Genomic DNA, 19,349 nt, shown 5'->3' on the forward strand with positions numbered 1-19,349 from the left:
TTAGACCTGTTTAGCTCAGAATAGTGGGCTAAACTACCATAAAATTCTCTGTATATGTTAAATGGTAATGGGTCAAAAACTCCAGAAAACCATCAGTTGGATAACACACCTATAGATAAGCATATGGGTAGGAGGAGGGGATAGCCAAGTGCCCATGATAATTTGACATCAGTAAATTAAACTGGGCAATACAAATTTGACTGCTATTCTGATACTGCATTAGACTAACAACATTCCATCTAATAAGCATTCATAAAACTGGACTTCTGTATATATCTAACTTAGACAGGGATAGGGAAAAGAATAACTGAAGAAACTAGCTTACAATAGCTAGGTTTCGTCAGGCTTATTCTATCCAGCCAGAAAACATCACCAGAGAGAAGTTGAGCCATTCAACTGACTGCCTCCTCTCCCTGTTTGAATAGTCATGCCTAGGCCTTGCTGCAGACCAAAGCCTGTTTGTTAGGAGCAGGAAGAGACTTTGAAAATAAAAGGAGGGTGGGGGAAACCAAAGTTTAAAAAAAATTGTGGGGGGCGGGGAATGGGGAGAATCACGCTTTGTATTCTTTTCTTTCAAATATTTATCTAATCACATGTATATACAACTTTCTAAACTTGAAGTTTGAATTTGAAATGACAAATCTTTAAACCAAGATACATATACCATTGACAGAGACGCCTATCTATACAAACCTAGCCCACGGGAGGCTACATCTGTAGCAATAAGGATGGGTGCCTTTCCAGAACGGAACTCTGTAAAAACAAACAATAATCATCATCAAATAAGCATTCCTAGCTATCTGATCTGTTTACATCACTATGTTAAAATTTCAAATAATGGTGTCAGAAAATCCCAAGCGCTTGTAATGACAGAGTGATTCTTTTGAAAACCTTTATCACACTCATCTTCAGTAGTACAATAAAGAGTCACCTCTACTAATAACGAAATACCGTTAAGATAGTGTGGCAATTAGTTACATAATTAATATGAACTAGAATTTTTTCCCCTTGAAGTTATTTCCCAAATGAGACACAATCAAAAGCTGGGGTTTGGTAGGAAACAGGTTTAAAAGATACAAAATGAAAAGAACTGAATTTCCCCCCAAGAGGTATGCATATTATTTCTATTTCTTTTTTTTTTTTGAGATGGAGTTTCACTCTTATTGCCGAGGCTGGAGTGCAGTGGCGCAATCTTGGCTCACGGCAACCTCCGCCTCCTGGGTTCAAGCGATTCTCCTGCCTCAGTCTCCCAAGCAGCTGGGATTACAGGCATGTGCCACCAAGCCAGGCTAATTTTGTATTTTAGTCGAGACGGGGTTTCTCCCTGTTGGTCAGGCTGGTCTCAAACTCAGCCTCAGGTGATTCGCCTGCCTCGGCCTCCCAAACTGCTGGGAATTACAGGCGTGAACCACCGCACCTGGCTGCATATTATTTCTTAAATAAGATATGGCCTCTTCCATTTCTCAATGGCTTCCCTTAAAAGTAGTCCTGAAAAAAAGGACTGAAAGGAAATATGCTAAAATATGACTCACTAATTAAGAAACATTTAAAAAAAGTATTTCAGTAACAGTTTAATTCTCCCCAAATGGTAGTTATATTTTTATAATCAGAAGGAAAAAATTGAAGACTTCATTAATAAAGGGAGGGTGGTGCAAGTTGTGACAAAGTTGAAAGAGCCAGCATCGTGGACCATGAGCACATGCTAAAAAGTGCCCTCAGTAATTCAATTAACTATACAGTAGGGGCAAGACAAACTGGCCTTTGGGCCACATCTGGCACAACACCCTTTTTTTTTTTTTTTTTTTTTGAGACGGAGTCTTGCTCTGCCGCCCGGGCTGGAGTACAGTGGCGGGATCTCAGCTCACTGCAAGCTCCGCCTCCCGGGTTCATGCCATTCTCCTGCCTCAGCCTCTGGAGTAGCTGGGACTACAGGTGCCCGCCACCACACCCGGCTAGTTTTTTGTATTTTTTAGTAGAGACGGGGTTTCACCGAGTTAGCCAGGATGGTCTCAATCTCCTGACCTCGTGATCCGCCCGTCTCGGCCTCCCAAAGTGCTGGGATTACAGGCTTGAGCCACCGCGCCCGGCCACACAACACCCATTTTTGCAAATAAATATTGTTGGAACACAGCCACGTTATCTCTGAGACAGGGTCCCACTCTGTTACCCAGGCTGGAGTGCAGTGGCACGATTTTGGCTCACTCCAACCTCTGTCTCCTAGACTCAAGCAATCCTCCCACCTCAATCTCCAGAGTAGCTGGGGTTACAGGCGTGCACCACCAAGCTTGGCTAAGTTTTGTTTTGCTTTTTTTTTTTTTTTTAGCGACAGTATTTCACTATGTTGCCCGGACTGGCCTTGAACTCCTGGGCTCAGGTGATTCATGCACCTCGGCCTCCCAAAGTGTTGGGATTATAGGCATGAGCCACCAACAGTGCCCAGTCCAGGCCATTACTCTACATATTATCTATGGCCTACAGCTTTTGTCCTAAAACAGCAGCGCTGAATGGCTATAATAGAGACCACCATTTGGTTTACAAAGCCAAGCACACTTCCTATCTGGCCCTTTACAGAAAGTTTGCCTATCCCTGAAATAGAGCATGGACATTCACTTACGGGGGGAAAAAAATCAACAGAAAATGCTTAGTTTTAGACTTACCATTAAGTACCCAATCTCTTTCTGGTTGACTCTTGTCTCCATGGATACACATAGCTGGCCAACTATCAGAAAAAAAGTAACCAATATTTTTAAAATATTTTAAAATGGGGAAAATCAAACTTTAAAGCCAAATGCTATAATGCAATTTTTGTAAGGTTTGTCAGGCTTCATGAATAGATGACTGTGCTCATTAAAAGAGCAAACTGCATGGATAGGCATTACTGAAATATTACACAGCATTTGGAATACCAATTTAGAAATTTCCAGTTAACTATAAAACCAGAGGTTAACTGCCTTGGTGCTATACTCACCCATCTCTGCGCATCCTTCGAGTCAGATCATCACAGCGTCTCTTTGTCTCCACAAATATTATTGTTTTGTTTTCCTTTTCAGCCATTATTTCTTCCATTAGTTGGATCAATCTGAAAACAAGACCAATAATGCAGTCATCACACAGAAAGTATCTATTATGTGGAAGATTACGTCTACAATATCAACTCCCAAAGCTATAGTACTTTCTTTGCACATTACGTTTTTAAAATTTTTAATAAACATTAATATAGAGTCCTGAGTCAGGTTCTGCTATGTGCTCAAGAAATACTAACTCATACCACTCATACCATCCTCACAGCAAGTCTCAAGTGAGTGGTATTATTCCCATTTCCCAGATGAAGAAACTGCGGCACCAAGACATAAAATTGTGCAAAATTATACAGCTGGTAATCAGCAGAGCTGAGATTCAAACTCAAGAATTCAGAATCCTTGCATTTAACCATAATGCTCTGACAAATGATATAAAGATGGATTATCAGAAAGTTAGCAATGCTTTTAATGCTTTCAGGCCTCAAAATATACTGGTTTCTGTAATACTGATTTTGGAGGGTTAATAGAAAAGGTTTATTGGTATTATCAAATGAGAGCGTAAAATCTCTTTCATACTTGTGGTCTTTTTCACTTTCCATGCAGACATCCACTATCTGGAGGATGTTGTGGTTGGCACTCAACTCCAGATTGCCTACGTTGATCTGGGTGTAATCACGAAGGAAATCCTCTGCAAGCTGTCTTACTTCTTTTGGCCAGGTTGCGCTCCACATCAATGTCTGCCTATCAGGCTATCAAAAAAGGAAAGGCTTTCTTTCAGGCTAAGGAGTTTGGACAAATGGCATAGAGACTGCTTATTATTAGTTTTACGTACCCTGATTTGGTCAACAATTTTACGGATCTGGGGTTCAAACCCCATATCAAGCATTCTGTCAGCTTCATCCAACACAAGGTAAGTACATCGGCGAAGATTTGTCTTTCCTGACTCCAGGAAATCTATCAGACGTCCAGGAGTGGCTATGCAGATCTCAACACCTGTAAAACAAAACCAATGATTGAGCAAATCAGCTAGGTGCAGTGGCTCACACCTGTATTCCAGCATTTTGGGAAGTGGAGGCGGGAAGATAGCTTGAGGCTGGGAGTTCACAACCAGCCTGGTCAACATAGCGAGACTCCAACTCTATAAAAACGCAGCAGCACCAGCCCTGGTAGCTGTACTCAATGCTGCAGAGAAGCTAAATTTTAACAAAGTACCTGCAAAAGCATGATGCCAGGATTTATGTACAATCACCAAATCCTCACAAAGTTTCCAGTCATGTTGAACTTTCTCTCTCAAAATAGCTATTTTTTCACATCTGAGAATTTCTAAGCTGCTGAAATTCTGAGTTTTTCACAAGAACCCACTTTTTTCTCCAATTTCATCCACAGGAATTGGTAAAGATAAACTAACAATTCTTTTACACTATATATTGTTTTATTACCTCTTTCCAAGTCTCGAATCTGGGGACCTTTAGGAGCACCTCCATAAATACAAGTACTCTTCAATCTAGAACATTTGCCATAGTCATCAGCCACCTGCTGTACTTGCTGGGCAAGCTCTCTGGTAGGAGCCAGAACTAGACACTGAAATCAACAAAAAGACACTTGAGACCCCACCCAAGGTTTAAAAACAAACAAAAAAAAAACAAAAATCTTTGTTGTCTAATCTAGGACATTAAAAGTGATGGAGTGAAGTTTGGAAGGAGGGAATATTAGTAGAACGGAATGTAGAAAAAATTATTAGAACTTCATATTTAGCATTTGGAATGATACTGGTATCCTCGTCACTTTTACTATGACACATTATCAATCGTTATAGTTTACATGTACTATTTAAGTGCATAGACTGTATTACCTGGTTTTAAGTGTACAATTCTCATTTACAGGTTGAGCATCCTAAATCCGAAAAACCAACATGTTCCAGCATTACTTTAAGAATCATATTGGTCCTCAAAATTTGGATTTGTTTTGTTTTGTCTCACTCTATCGCCCAGGCTGGTGGGCAGTGGTGCAATGTCAGCTCACTGTAACCTCTGCCTCCTGGGTTCAAATAATTCACCTACACCTCAGTCTCCTGAGTAGCTGGGTCTGAAGGCATGCGCCACCACGCCCAGCTAATTATTGTGTTTTTGTAGAGATGGGGTTTCCCCATGTTGGCCAGGCTAGTCTTGAACTCCTGACCTCATGTGATCTGCCCACTTTGGACTCCCAAAGTGCTGGGATTACAGGTGTGAGCCACTGTGCCTGGCCTAAAATTTGAAATTTTGGATGGTCAACCTGACCTAAACTAGAAGTCACAAAACTGGCAGAATGACACATTCCTGACCTCTAGTTTAAGCACTTCACCAGGTAGATAAGGCAAAAACAATGAAAATTTACATGTAATCTGACAAGACTGTGTACAATCTGGCCAAATAATACAAAAATCAAGGTATCATATACCAAATTATGAAACTTGCTTTGTATACTGATCCATTAGATATGAACTAATAATGCTGTCAGACATATACTATGTATTACATAAAGTAGTGCATTATTTCTTTTTGTGAATATCTTGAGACATACTGTACATGTTCATAAATATATACGACAAATGCAAGCTTAATTCTTAAAGTTAAAAAGTAGGCCGGGCGTGGTGGCTCACACCTGTAATCCCATTATCTTGGGAGGCCAAGGCAGGATCACCTGAGGTCAGGAGTTCGAGACCAGTCTGGCCAACACGGTGAAACCCCGTCTCTACTAAAAAAACAAAAATTAGCTGCGTGTGGTGGCGCATGCCTGTAATCCCAGCTACTTGGGAAGCTGAGACAGGATAATCGCTTGAACCCGGGAGGCAGAGGTTGCAATGAGCTGAGATTGTGCCAACAATGTACTCCAGCGTGGGCAACCAAGAGCAAAACTCCGTCTCAAAAGACAAAAAAAAAGGACACATTCCATCCTGGCTAACATGGTGAAACTTCGTCTCTACTAAAAATACAAAAACTAGCCGGGCGAGGTGGCAGGCGCCTGTAGTCCCAGCTACTCGGGAGGCTGAGGCAGGAGAATGGCGTAAAAATCCAGGAGGCGGAGCTTGCAGTGAGCTGAGATCAGGCCACCGCACTCCAGCCCGGGTGACGAGACTCTGCCTCAAAAAAAAAAAAAAAAAAAAAAAAAAAGGACACATTCAATGCCAGGCGTGGTGGCTCCCAGCACCCTGGGGAGGCCGAGGCGGGTAGATCACCTGAGGTCAACAGTTCCAGACCAACCTGGCCAACATAGTGAAACCCCATCTCTAGTAAAAATACAAACATTAGCCAGGCGTGGTGGTGCACACTGTAATCCCAGCTACTCAGGAGGCTGAGGCAGGAGAATGGCTTAAACTTGGGAGGCGGAGGTTGCAGTGAGCTGAGATCTTGCCACTGTACTCCAGCCTGGGCTACAGAGTGAGACTGTCTCCCAAAAAAAAAAAAAAAAAAAAAGCTGGATGCAGCGGCTCATGCCTGTAACTCCAGCAATTTGGGAGATTTGGGAGGCTGAGTGAGGCAGGCTGATCACCTGAGGTCAGGAGTTTGAGACCAGCCTGACCGACACGGAGAAACCCATCTCTAGTAAAAATACAAAATTAGCTGGGCATGGTGGCACATGCCAGTAATCCCAGCTACTCAGGAGGCTAAGGCAGGAGAATCGCTTGAACCCAGGAGGCGGAGGTTGCGGTGAGCCAAGATCACACCATTGCACTCCAACCGGGCAACAAGAGCGAAACTCCAAAAAAAAAAAAAACCCCCAGAAAACACTTGACTTTACTACACAGTAAGTGCCCATATAGCATGCATAGTTTCTTTAAGAGTAAGACTTTGATTCAAATGTAAGCTCAGCTATTCAACTGCTGAGTGATCTTGGGTAAGGCATTTAATTGCAAGTAAGATGAGAATGAAACCATTTCCATGTATGGAGGGTGTGGTGAAGAGTACAAATGGATAATGTAAAGCACCATGCCTAAATAGTCGCTAAATTGTAGTTTTTCTTAGAATTACAAAGAAACTGAAACACACTTACGATTGGGCCATCTCCCCTTTCCAAGTATGGCTGGTGGTTAATATGAACAATCGCAGGCAGGAGATACTGTGGAGGAGGGAAAGAATGACAACCTTACACTTAGAAGTACAATCTTACTAAGATACTTAATACTATCTTAGTAATTACTGAATTAATGCATAAATAGGAAAGTGAAAAACAGAACTCACCATTGCTACATACAGCAGGCAATGTAAATTTGAACACAAAATACTTCCATATATTTAATAACTAAAATAGTACCTACACTATCTGAACAGCATTTCTATGAAGAACTGAGAACGTAAGATAATCAGAATAGCAAAATAAGTTACCACAGTATCAAGGATCTTCTCTTGCTCATACATACCGCCAACGTCTTCCCAGAGCCAGTCTGAGCGATGCCCACCATATCCCGGCCACTAAGAGCCAACGGAAATCCCTGGCACTGAATTGGAGTTGGTTCTGTAAAGTGCTGATCCATCAACACATCCATTACATATTCTGTAAGAGAATTTTATTTTACACATTTTATTGTGTTTAAGGGCACAAACCAAAAGAGTTTTTAAAAAAACTTTTAAGCTCACTAAAGTAAGATTTACCCAGCTTCATCTCTCCAAAGCGTTTTCTTTATCTACTGGATCTCCGACTAGCTTACCGTAAAGCTGCTCTGGGCCAGGCTAGGTGGCTCACGCCTGTAATCCTAGCACTTTGGGAGGCTGAGGCCTGTGGAGGTCAGGAGTTGACCAGCCTGGTCAACAGGTGAAATCCTGTCTCTACTAAAAATACAAAAATTAGCCAGGAGTGGTGGCGGGCGCTTGTAATCCCAGCTACTCAGGAAGGTGAAGCAGAATCGCATGAACCCGGGAGGTGGAGGAGGCAGTGAGCTGAGATCGCGCCACTGCACTTCAAACTGGGTGACAAAGTTGAGACTCCATTAAAAAAAAAAAAAAAAAAAAAAAAAGCTGCGATAATAGTCTACCTCTCCCAGAAATTTGAAAAACCATTACCCTAAAGCATCTAACAGGACATGGGAACATGGTAGTCATTTATTGCTTACCAAATTCACATTATGTCCAGCTAGAAAGCAATTTCATGTTGATGTTTTCTAAAAGGCAGAGGGCAAAACCCTAGAAAAAGATAAAAACTTAAAAAAAAAAAAAATTCTCAGTCTAAATACAACAGAAGAACTGATGACCATAAAACCATAAAAACAATCTCTTGTCCTTTCAACAAAACCCCAAGCCTGGCTCAAAGAGTTTAACCTACTACCCATGTCTCCCATTCAACCCAATTTAACAAATTAAGGCTCTAGACTGAAGAATACTTACGTGGGAAGTTAGCATGATGGAAGGCAAACACGGGTTTAGGACAAACGTCTCCCCCTCTCACTGTAATCTCCTTCTTTCGGCGTAGCTCATCAACCTCATACTATGGAAAAAAATTAAATAAGACAAGTTAGTAAACTAGTTACTCTAAACATTCAGAATTTATGTTCCAAGCTAGCTGAGCAATTATCCAGTCCACAGCTACGATGGCAAATGTTTAATAGTTTACATGGTACTTTCATGCGTATCATTTTAATTTTGCAAGGCTCCTACTTACTTTGTAAGTTAATTAACGATGTAGGTGATTAAGAATTCCACTTTCTACAGGAGAAAACAGGTAAGTAACTTGCCCAAGGTCAGAACGAGGAGGAAAAAAGTGGAACTTGGACCCAAGTACTCTTTCCATTACACTTTCTTCTGAAAGAGTAACCATTTCATGTGTAGAGTCCAAAAAACAATGATAATGAGGTACAAGAATAGACAATGTTGGCTGGGCACGGTGGCTCCCACCTAGAATCCCAGCACTTTGGGAGGCTGAGGTGGGTGGGTCACTTGAGGTCAGGAGTTTGAAACCAGCCTGGTCAACATGGTGAAACCCCGCCTCTACTGAAAAAAACAAAAAAATAAAAATAAAATTAGACAGGCATGGTGGCACGCGTCTGTAATCCCAGCTACTCGGGAGGCTGAGGCAGGAGAATTGCTTGAACCTGGGAGGCAGAGGTTGCAGCGAGCCAAGATCATGCCACAGCACTCTAGCCTGTGGAACACAGCGAGACTTCATCTCAAAAAAAGAAAAAAGACAATGCCAATATATCTTTTTCACTAACAGATGAAAAGACATGACCTAATATACCATAGTTTCAATCATGTATAATAAACAGATTAGTAAGCATTATCAACAAATGAGAACAAATTCAATGCATATTGAAACTGGTCCCCTTTTATGAGTATTGGGGTCTTAGTTAAGAATATATAAGAAAGGCTGTAATCCCAGCACTCTGGGAGGTCGAGACGGGTGGATCACGAGGTCAGGAGATCAAGACCATCCTGGCTAACACGATGAAACCCCGTCTCTACTAAAAAATACAAAAAACTAGGCGGGCAAGGTGGCGGGCGCCTGTAGTCCCAGCTACTCAGGAGGCTGAGGCAGGAGAATGGCGTAAACCCGGGAGGCGGAGCTTGCAGTGAGCTGAGATACGGCCACTGCACTCCAGCCTGGGCGATAGAGCGAGACTCTGTCTCAAAAAAAAGAAGAATGTAAAGAAAGGCCGGGCGCAGTGGCTCACACCTGTAATCCCAGCACTTTGGGAGGCGGAGGTGGGGGTGGATCACTAGGTGATCGTGAGATGGAGACCAGTCTGACCAACATGGAGTTGGTCCATGTTCTCCCTCCAACATGGAGGGAGAAACCCTGTTTCTCGCACTTCAGCCTGGGTGACAGAACAAGATTCCATCTCCAAAAAAAAAAACAAAAAAACAAAATACCGGCTGGGCGTGTGTAATCCCAGCACTTTGAGTGGCCATGGCAGGTTAATCGCCTGAGGTCCAAGGTCTGGAGTTCGAGACCAGCCTGCCCAACATAGTGAAACTTCATCTCTACTAAAACTACAAAAAGTTAGCCAGGCATGGTGGCGGGTGCCTGTAATCCCAGCTACTTGTGAGGCTGAGGCAGCAGAATCGCTTGAACACAGGAGGCGGAGGTTGCAGTGAGCCAAGATCATGCCATTGCAGTCTAGCCTGGGCAACAAGAGTGAAACTCTGTTTCAAAAACAAAAAAAAATCTGGGTGCAGTGGCTCACGCCTGTAATCCCAGCACTTTGAAAAGCTGAGGCAGGTAGTTTGCTTGAGGTAGGGAATTCGAGACCAGCCTGGGGAACATGGCAAAACCCAGTCTCTACAAAAAGGAAAAAAAAAAAAATTAACCAAAAGTTTTTTGTAAGAAAAATACCACCACACTGGAATAAAATGTAAAACAGCAACAGCAGCGTATGAATAAACTCTAACCAATGTATCTACTTGGTTCAATAATCTGTACATTAAAATACACATGTAAACTTACTGGTGTCAGTCTTGCTACTTCTGGATGTTCCACATAAAAATTTTTCTCAAACTTGGGGAGCTCACTCAAATCCCACTTTTTTTTACGCAAACGCTCCCCAGGATTACCAAATTTCTTCGGGGGAAGGCCACCACCACCTCTTGCTCCAAATCTAGAACAACAGAATTTTTAGTTAGTTCATCAGTACTTTCAAAGCAATGTATCGTACATGCCATAAAAACATTCAAAAAGGATGGAGTTCTAGGGATACTACCAGCCTACCTCCAAAAAGACCATTTTATTTACTCCTATTTAAAGGTATGGAGAACTGTGTAAAACTTCCTTTACTACCCAACAATACTGTTTCATGAGTACGTCTACAGTAGGTGAAAAGTTAAAAACTCCTTTATTGAGAGAAATACATCCTAGGGATTACAATCACAGATTCTGGATCCAGACATGGTTTTGAGTTTTGATTCTGCCACTTACTGTGTAATTTGAATATAATTATTTAATTTCTACATACCTTAATTTCCTATGCAAAGCAGAAATAATACCACCTATTTCAGAGGCTGCTGAGAAAATGATCTAATAATGTGCAATGTGCTATAAAAGTATCTGGCATAGCCAGCACCCAGTACAAGTTAGCATCATTTCATTCAACAAATAGTTATTAGGTACCAAGTTATTAGGAACCAAGTATGTATCAGTTACTGTTTTAAGTGGTGCTGTGCTGGAGTTACTAAATAAAACAAAAACAAGTCTCTACTCTTGGGTAACAGACATGAAGGCAAAGAATGATATTAGTTTAAGTTTCAATTAAAGGCAAGATTGTGGACAAGGAGGAAAATATACTCCAAGTAAGGCCCTCAATCTTAGAATAGCTTCTTGGGACCACTCCTCCATGTGATAAGCACTCCACTTGTCTGCTACTCTGCAAAGCAAAACTGGGCCCTGGAAAGGACTTGGTAGACTGGTCTTCATATTTAGCTTACGCTAATAAAAGAGCTGAGCCTGCCCGGGTCAGTGGCTCACGCCTGTAATCCCTAGCTACTTGGGAGGCTGAGGTGGGAGCACTGCTGGAACTTGGGAGGCGGAGGTTGCAGTGAGCTGAGATGGCACCACAGCACTCCAGCCTGGTAGACAGAGGAAGGCTCCGTCAAGACAGACAGACAGAAAGACAGGAAAGAAAGGAAGACAGAAAAAGACAGAAAGAAAAGAAAAAAAAAAAGACAAAAGAGCTGAACATATAGATTTATGACCCTTCCTTCTTTGGTCTCTACTTTTACCTTCTATCTCCTTCTTGTTCCCAAATGGTATTATTAATTTGCAGGAAAAAAAACACTAACAAGAATTATTTAAGGCTTTAACACTCAACTAATTACTTAAGATCAACTTCTGGCTTTTTGTAAACCTTTCACAAAAGACAAGCCCAAGGGGAATACAAATATGACCACTGGCCAAAGCCAAAATTTAAGAGATCAGAAGCTACTTTTCCTAGAAGAATCTTAACACTAAGATGGCCTTCATTTTCCCTATTTTGATCTTGTGCAGTGCAGGTCTTCGGCATACACAAACTGTATAGCATTTCTTCACTCAGTTTCTTTACTCCGTGTACATACTGTACTAAATTTAGTTTCCTTTTCCCACTCTAACCCATTTGCAACTTTTTTTTTTTTTTGAGGCGGAGTCTCGCTCTGTCGCCCGGACTGGAGTGCAGTGACCGGATCTCAGCTCACCGCAAGCTCCGCCTCCCGGGTTTACGCCATTCTCCTGCCTCAGCCTCCGGAGTAGCTGGGACTACAGGCGTCCGCCACCTCGCCCGGCTAGTTTTTGTATTTTTAGTAGAGATGGGGTTTCACCATGTTAGCCAGGATGGTCTCGATCTCCTGACCTCGTGATCTGCCCGTCTTGGCCTCCCAAAGTGCTGGGATTACAGGCTTGAGCCACCGCGCCCGGCTGTAACTTCATCTTATATAAAGTTCCACTTTATCATTGATAGGCAAGTAGGTGTATTATTCTACAGGGCCTCATTTCCTGAAATTCAAAGCCATTAGAAGGCTGGTTTAACCAGCTAGACATTCCTCTAAATACACACATAACAAAAACTGATGGCAGGAGATTTTATTGGGATCACTGGATACCTACACTCAACAGTCAGAACTTGGCTAATTCCATTTATACCACTACTGAGTAAGACAAATTAAGAATCAGAACAGGAAGAGCACATAGCATATGGATACACGTGTCAGGGACATCTTTAATATGATCCTCAGCTTAAGGCTCATTACTGAACAGACCAAAAGGCCACCTCAACTGCCCCTCCCAACACACTTGCAAATGAAGCAGATAAATAAGGTACTTTTCAAGAGGTAGAAAGTCTTTGGATTGGCCAGGCTCGGTGGCTCAAGCCTGTAATCCCAGCACTTTGGGAGGCCGAGATGGGCGGATCACAAGGTCAGGAGATCGAGACCATCCTGGCTAACACGGTGAAACTCCGTCTCTACTAAAAAAAAAAAAAACTAGCTGGGCGAGGTGGTGGGCGCTTGTGGTCCCAGCTGCTCGGGAGGCTGAGGCAGGAGAATGGCGTGAACCCGGGAGGCGGAGCTTGCAGTGAGCTGAGATCCGGTCACTGCACTCCAGCCTGGGCGACAGAGCAAGACTCCGTCTCAAAAAAAAAAAAAAAAAAAAAAAGAAAGAAAGTCTTTGGATTATCACTCTTGCAAATTATAAAATACTTCATTGTTACTGCTGCATTGCAATGCTACCCAAATCTTACTGATTTAGGAAAAACTGGAACTTTTGAAAGTAAGATTCCTGTTAAGGCTTTAAACTGATGATTATCATTTATGTATTCTTTTTCCTCTCTCCTTATTTCCCTATTTATTCAAGACATACTATTCTACACTAAACATGTAATTTGAAACATGGGGTTTTTGGAAAATATGCCGTCTTCCATGTTTATAATTAATGCTGACATAATTAATGACCTCAAAATTCAAGAAAACCTCTCACTTTTGAGCTTATCCATACCATCTTTAAATACGCACATCATACTCTCTGGTATACTATGAAGCTCAAATGTTTTTATCCAGTCAGTAATAAGTTTAATTTGGCTTTGCAAAAAAAATTCACCTTTGAAGATTCATATATTAACATTAAAAACCATATATTAACATTCATATATTAACATTAAAAACCATCACATGTACAATGCATATCATTTTTGCATCACACACGTGAAACACATGAACTGATCTCACCTATTCCTTTTTCAAAGTAACCACCAATTCAACTGTGTAGCATTCAGTTAAAACGGCAATTCAAATAATCAAGAACATTTCTTGGGAAAGGGAGAGTTGTGACAAAGATCTTATTTAAGAAGGCCAATTCGTTTGAAATTTTTAAAAAATGTCATCTGATACTCAAAGAGTTAAAGTATGGATCAGTAATTCACTTTTTTCCTTTCAAATAACTTTTTAAAGCATATATATGGTGAAAGGAAATATTAAACCAAACAGCCATGGTAAAGAAACAGAACATTATTAGTACCTTGTATCCCCTCTATGTGCCTATTTCAAGTTTACAACTTTCACCCTAATAACCACTACCTTGAATTTTGTTAACCATTCCCTTTCCTGTCATATTTGCACATATCCTTAAATGTGTCGCCCTACCACAACTTGTTTAACTCAACATGTCTGTGACTTATCCACATTAATTCAAGTTCTTTTCTCTCTTCCACAGCTGATTAAATTGTATTCAACTGCACGAATATCCACAATTTATGGAGACATTTGAGTTGTTTCCAATATTCTGTTAGCACGAATGCTGGTATATAAACTTTTCCGTACAAGGATCCTGGGGCACGTGTGCAAGGATTTCTCTAGGCATTACAGTCTAGGGTATAAAGCTTAGGAAGGAATTACTGGGCTGTTTTCAACTTTCTTAGATAATCTTAAAATCTTTTTCTAAGTGGTTGTACTGAAATTCACTTCTAAACTCAGCAATACTGTCAAACACAAGCAAACATTCCATCTCTCGTCCTTTAAACAATGAGATCAAATATCTTCCTTCCTAATAAGGTATAAATCAAAATAATTATGTAAAAAGTGGCAACTGAAGTGCTTGTGACTAGTAGATCCAGTAGTTGTGCATCTGAACCACAAAAGACAAAAACGTTTGGGGAAAATATGGTTAATAGAGCGCCCACTACATACAGTGAGACTATTACATCCATTATCTCTTAATTCCTGACAACACACCAAAATAAAGGCAATTATCACCTTCCTCAGAGGAAACAAGCTCACAAAAGTTACGGATCTTGACCAAGGTCACACACACATATAAATTGGCGTCACATTACTCTTTCTGGAAGCTGGGGGCAGGGGATCGGAGTTTGCTCTGCTGCCCAGGCTAGAGTGCAGTGGCGCGATCCCCACTCACTGCAACCTCCGCCTCCCGAGTTCAAGCGATTCTCGTGCCTCAGCCTCCCGAGTAGCTGGGATTACAGGCATGCGCCACCAAGCCAAGCTAATTTTGTATTTTCAGCAGAGACGGGGATTCTCCATGTTGGTCAGGCTGGTCTCGAACTCCCGATCTCTGGTGATCCGCCCGCCTCGGCCTCCCAAGGTGTTGGGATTACAGGCCTGAGGCCTGCGCCCGGCCCACAATACCAATAACTTTCTAGCGAGGCAGAATAGTTGATGCTGCAGTCCAATTAGAGAAAAAAGGCCGAAATATTAATACTAAATTAACGACCCAAAAAAATCCTTCCCCCAAACACGGTCATTCAGATGGCAAGCAACTCCATTGCTTTACATCCCAATGCATTTCCTTCGACTTAAAACACGACTGAAGAGGATTAAAACCTATTTTTAAAAATGAGAGGCTGGTCTTTTCGTCTCCAGTGTCTTAAACAGTGAACTCTGGGGGAGAGAACGTCAAGGCTGCCATTTCGTGTAAAGCTTTCCTGGGCTGAAGTATTCTCTTAGGAAGATCCGTGTTTTTCCAGATGAACGCCGAGGCCTGAAGACATCAAACGGCCGGCTCCAAGCGGCCAGGCCCAAGAGCCGGGAAGCCAGGCGAGGCGCCTAAGCCCGGGCCGGGGCTGCTGCGGCCAGGCCGCCCCTCCCGATCCCCCGCGGGGCTGAGACGAGGCCGGGCCGCGCCGCGCCACGACTACCTTTCGCAAAGAGAGGCCCAGCGTCGCCAAGCCGCCGCCCTCCTCGGGTCCCGAGTGACCCTGGGGCCGAGGCCCGCAAACGAAACCGGTGTCTGGCCTCGAGTCGCCTCGTCTCCCGGGGTCAGAAGCAGGACTCCCAGGCCCGCAGTCCGCAGGGCCTCCCCAGAAAGCAACTCCCCCACCCCCACCCCCACTCCAGGCCTCTCCTCTCCTCCCCCACCCTTACCCTCCACGGTCACGATCCCGGTCCCGGTCCCCAAAGCCTCCTCCGCGCATGGTCCCAAAAGGATAGAGATCTGGGAGCGGGGCACGGATGGCCGGGCTCGGGAGGGCCTGCGGCTCCGGTCTGGTGACGACCGATGGCGGCGGCGCCTCCGCTGTTGGGGCGGCGGCAGGCGCAGCGCTCTCTCGCTCCGACGCGCTGTCTCCCGTCGCAGACGCCACCGTCGCCGCCTCTCTCGTCGGAGACGGGAGCAAAACACAGAGAATCGGGGCTATAAAGCCGGTGGGCAGGTTTGGCTACGCTCAAACCGGGCAGTGCCGCGGTTTAGGCGTCTCCTTCCTTCCCAGCGACTGCACAAAATGGCGGCCGCCGCTGAGTCGGCTCCAACTTAACGCTACGTACGGCGGAGACGATACGTAAACAGCGTCTCGGAATAGCCCGAGGGCTCCGCGGGGAACTACGGGTATTCTTGGAAGCGCTTTACGTCAGTTGCGACGATGGGCGTATTTTGCGGTCTGTACAAGAAAAACGAAGTACGGAGCGAGCGTAGAGTTCTCGCGCCACCTGAACTAGAACGTGGGGTGAGGTGGGAGGAAGCGCCTCTGGTGCGACGTAACATTCTTTGCGTCGTTAGCCGGCCCGCTGTTGCGAAGATGCGCAGTATGCGTAACGCATTCTGTTTAGAGAATAGAGGATTTTGCCTGATTCCGATCTCGGGACAGACCCCGCGGCCGGCTTGTGGAAGTTGCTTTGCAGAGACAATAACCGTCCTCCATATTGTTATCAAGTTTCAGGGTCTCCTGGTGCCAGAAGTCGGGAGGGTCTTAAGTTCCCTGGCTGGCCTTCCTACATGGCGCCGGCAGCCCTCTCGCCCCGCAGCCCTGGACCCGCTGAGAATGGCGGCGGGCCCCGGCGCCATTTCCTTTCCGTTGCCTCTCGCTGTTCTGTCTCCGGCAGCCATGATGGATGCGCCCTATCCCTTTCTTTCGAGAGTTTGTGAGGTGGCGATGTCCCCTCCAGGTTAAAGCGTCCTCAGCTACACTTGGTTCACACCGAGGTGCATTTTCTGAACCGTGTATTTTCACCGTCTCTGGCCGAGCACAGCTGTTGCTAATTACAGAAACAAAATGTGCTTGGAGGCCGGGCGCGGTTGCTCACGCTTGTAATACCAGCACTTTGGGAGGCCGAGGCGGGAGGATCACCTGAGGTCCGGAGTTCGAGACCAGCCTGGCCAAATGGCAGAACCCTGCCTCCACGAAAAATACAAAATTAGCAGGGCATGGTGGCGGGCGCCTGTAGTCCCAGATATGTGGGAGGCTGAGGCAGGAGAATCGCTTGAACCCGGGAGTCGGAGGTCGCAGTGAGCCGAGATCCTGCCACTGCACTCCAGCTTGTCTCAAAAAAAAAAAAAAAAAAAAAAATTGGAGCCCCAGTGGACTCCTTGGGCACTTTGCTGCCGTTAAAACGGCGCTCCTCAGAAGGCCCGGAGAAGACCCCAGCACTCTCCGGGGAACAGGGTTTCAGAGTGATGGTCTTTAGACGCATAAAAAATGAAAGCTAAGGACAAATGTTTAACCAGGCTAGCCCACGTTCTCCGCTCAATTCCTTCCAGACTGGCTTCCCTCTCCTTACCTGCTTCCTGTCCTCTCAAACTGCATTTTAAAGCCCCGCAAGCTTGGCCAAATGGCGTCACACAACTGTTGAGCTGTTAGGGCCCTCGAGACGGGCCCATCTAACGTCTCAATTCAACAGATGGGTAGAAGCGGGGAGATTTGGCCCCTCAGTGTGGGTGCTGAGTGTTTCCCAGATTATTGGGAATATAGCATTAAAAAGGGAGCTTCACAAAGGCCCTTGAGGCCAGGCAAGGTAGCTCACGCCTGTAATCCCAGCACTTACGGAGGCCGAGGCAGGCAGATCACCTGAAGTCAGGAGTTCAAGACCAGTCTGGCCAACACGGTGAAACCCCGTCTCTACTAAAAATGCAAAAACTAGCCAGGCGTGGTGCGTATGCCTGTAATCCCAGCTACTCAGGAGGCTGAGGCAGGAGAATCGCTTGAAACCGGGAGGCGGAGGTTGCAGCGAGCCAACTGCACTCCAGCCTGGGCGACAGAGCTAGACTCTGTCTCAAAAAACAAAAGCCCTTGAGATGTCAGTTGCCCCGGAAACACAGAGACAGTCACGGACTCACTGGACAAGGGTCGAATGACTAAAAGGCCAGGCACTGTGCCAGGTAGGCACTGGATCAAGGTGGTGAACAAGTTCCTGCACTCACAGATTTTACACTCTAGGAGGGAGACAAAAAGTGTTTATGTCAAGCAGTTGCTAACTAAAATGAAAGCAAAGACAAAGGGAAAAGAGAGAATGCATGTGTGCTTGTGAAGGAGGAGAGTATGCAGGTTACACAGTGTTGGATTGGGGTCTCGGGAGGCCTCCCTGATCCAGTGACATCCAAGCACAGACCTAAAGTGAGGTATCTAGCCTTGCTGACAGAGGAAAGAGCAAGTGCGAAAGCCCTGAGGCCGAGTGTGGCTGAAGTAGGACAAGGAAGAAAGACAGAAGAGGACTGTATACTGAAGGGCTTGTAGGTGGCTGTAAGGCCTTTGTCTTTTCTTTCCAGTAAGGTGGAAACCTCTGGAAAATTTTAAGCAAAGTGACATAATAAAAGGACCCCATGACTGCAGTGTGAATAAATTCAGAGTGAGGGAGGGCAGGAGCAGGCAGATTAAAAAGAGGTGAGTGCAGTCATCCAGGCAAGAGGTGATGAGGATTGCGAAGGGTTAATAGCATAAATAAAAACATGACCCAGGCCAGTGCAGTGGCTCACGCCTGTAATCCCAGCACTTTGGGAGGTCGAGGTGGGTGGATCATGAGGTCAGGAGTTCAAGACCAGCCTGGCCAAGATGGTGAAACCCCATCTAAACTACAAAAATTAGCCAAATGCGGGAGCGAGCACCTGTGATCCCAGCTACATGGGAGGCTGAGGCAGGAGAATTGCTTCAACCCGGGCGGCAGAGGTTGCAGTGAGCCGAGATCGTGCCACTGCACTCCAGCCAAAAAAAAAAGAAGAAAAAAAAAAAAAAGAATATGACCCAGGCGAGTTTCAATCACTTTAAGAAGTTCATTTGCCAAGGTTAAGAACGCACTTGGGGAAAAAGAACACAGAACCACAGAAAAAGCAGTGGTCCATGTTTGTTTTCTGAGAAGAGTCTGGGGAACCTCAATTTTTAAAGGGAAGAAAGGAAAAAGGCCAGGCATGGTGGCTCAAGCCTGTAATCCCAGCACTTTGGGAGGCCGAGATGGGCGGATCACGAGGTCAGGAAATCGAGACCATCCTGGCTAACACGGTGAAACCCCGACTCTACTAATACAAAAAACTAGCTGGGCGAGGTGGCGGGCGCCTGTAGTCCCAGCCACTTGGGAGGCTGAGGCAGGAGAATGGCTGGAACCCGGGAGGCAGAGCTTGCAGCGAGCAGAGATCCCGCCACTGCACTCCAGCCTGGGCGACAGAGCGAGACTCCGTCTCAAA

The 19,349-nt window shown here is 44.6% G+C and overlaps 1 protein-coding gene across 2 annotated transcripts in view; it reads right to left on the reverse strand.

Annotated features, from left to right (window-relative positions):
• DDX17 (DEAD-box helicase 17) overlaps positions 1 to 16,216 on the reverse strand; it is a 24,286-nt gene extending 8,070 nt beyond the window's left edge. For both annotated transcript variants that reach the window (XM_023222011.2, XM_023222012.3), the window contains exons 1-11: positions 15,827 to 16,216; positions 10,437 to 10,587; positions 8,381 to 8,480; positions 7,420 to 7,553; positions 7,053 to 7,118; positions 4,460 to 4,601; positions 3,853 to 4,013; positions 3,597 to 3,769; positions 2,969 to 3,079; positions 2,658 to 2,719; positions 694 to 753 (exon numbers count right to left, since the gene is read on the reverse strand). In XM_023222011.2, coding sequence (XP_023077779.1) covers positions 694 to 753; positions 2,658 to 2,719; positions 2,969 to 3,079; positions 3,597 to 3,769; positions 3,853 to 4,013; positions 4,460 to 4,601; positions 7,053 to 7,118; positions 7,420 to 7,553; positions 8,381 to 8,480; positions 10,437 to 10,587; positions 15,827 to 15,876 — 1,210 coding nt within the window. In that variant the 5' untranslated portion in view covers positions 15,877 to 16,216. The remainder of the gene's footprint in view (positions 1 to 693; positions 754 to 2,657; positions 2,720 to 2,968; positions 3,080 to 3,596; positions 3,770 to 3,852; positions 4,014 to 4,459; positions 4,602 to 7,052; positions 7,119 to 7,419; positions 7,554 to 8,380; positions 8,481 to 10,436; positions 10,588 to 15,826) is intronic.
• Between the last annotated feature and the right edge of the window lie 3,133 nt (positions 16,217 to 19,349).

This window comes from Piliocolobus tephrosceles, chromosome 19, assembly GCF_002776525.5.
Source record: "Piliocolobus tephrosceles isolate RC106 chromosome 19, ASM277652v3, whole genome shotgun sequence".
Classification (NCBI taxonomy): Eukaryota; Metazoa; Chordata; class Mammalia; order Primates; family Cercopithecidae; genus Piliocolobus; species Piliocolobus tephrosceles.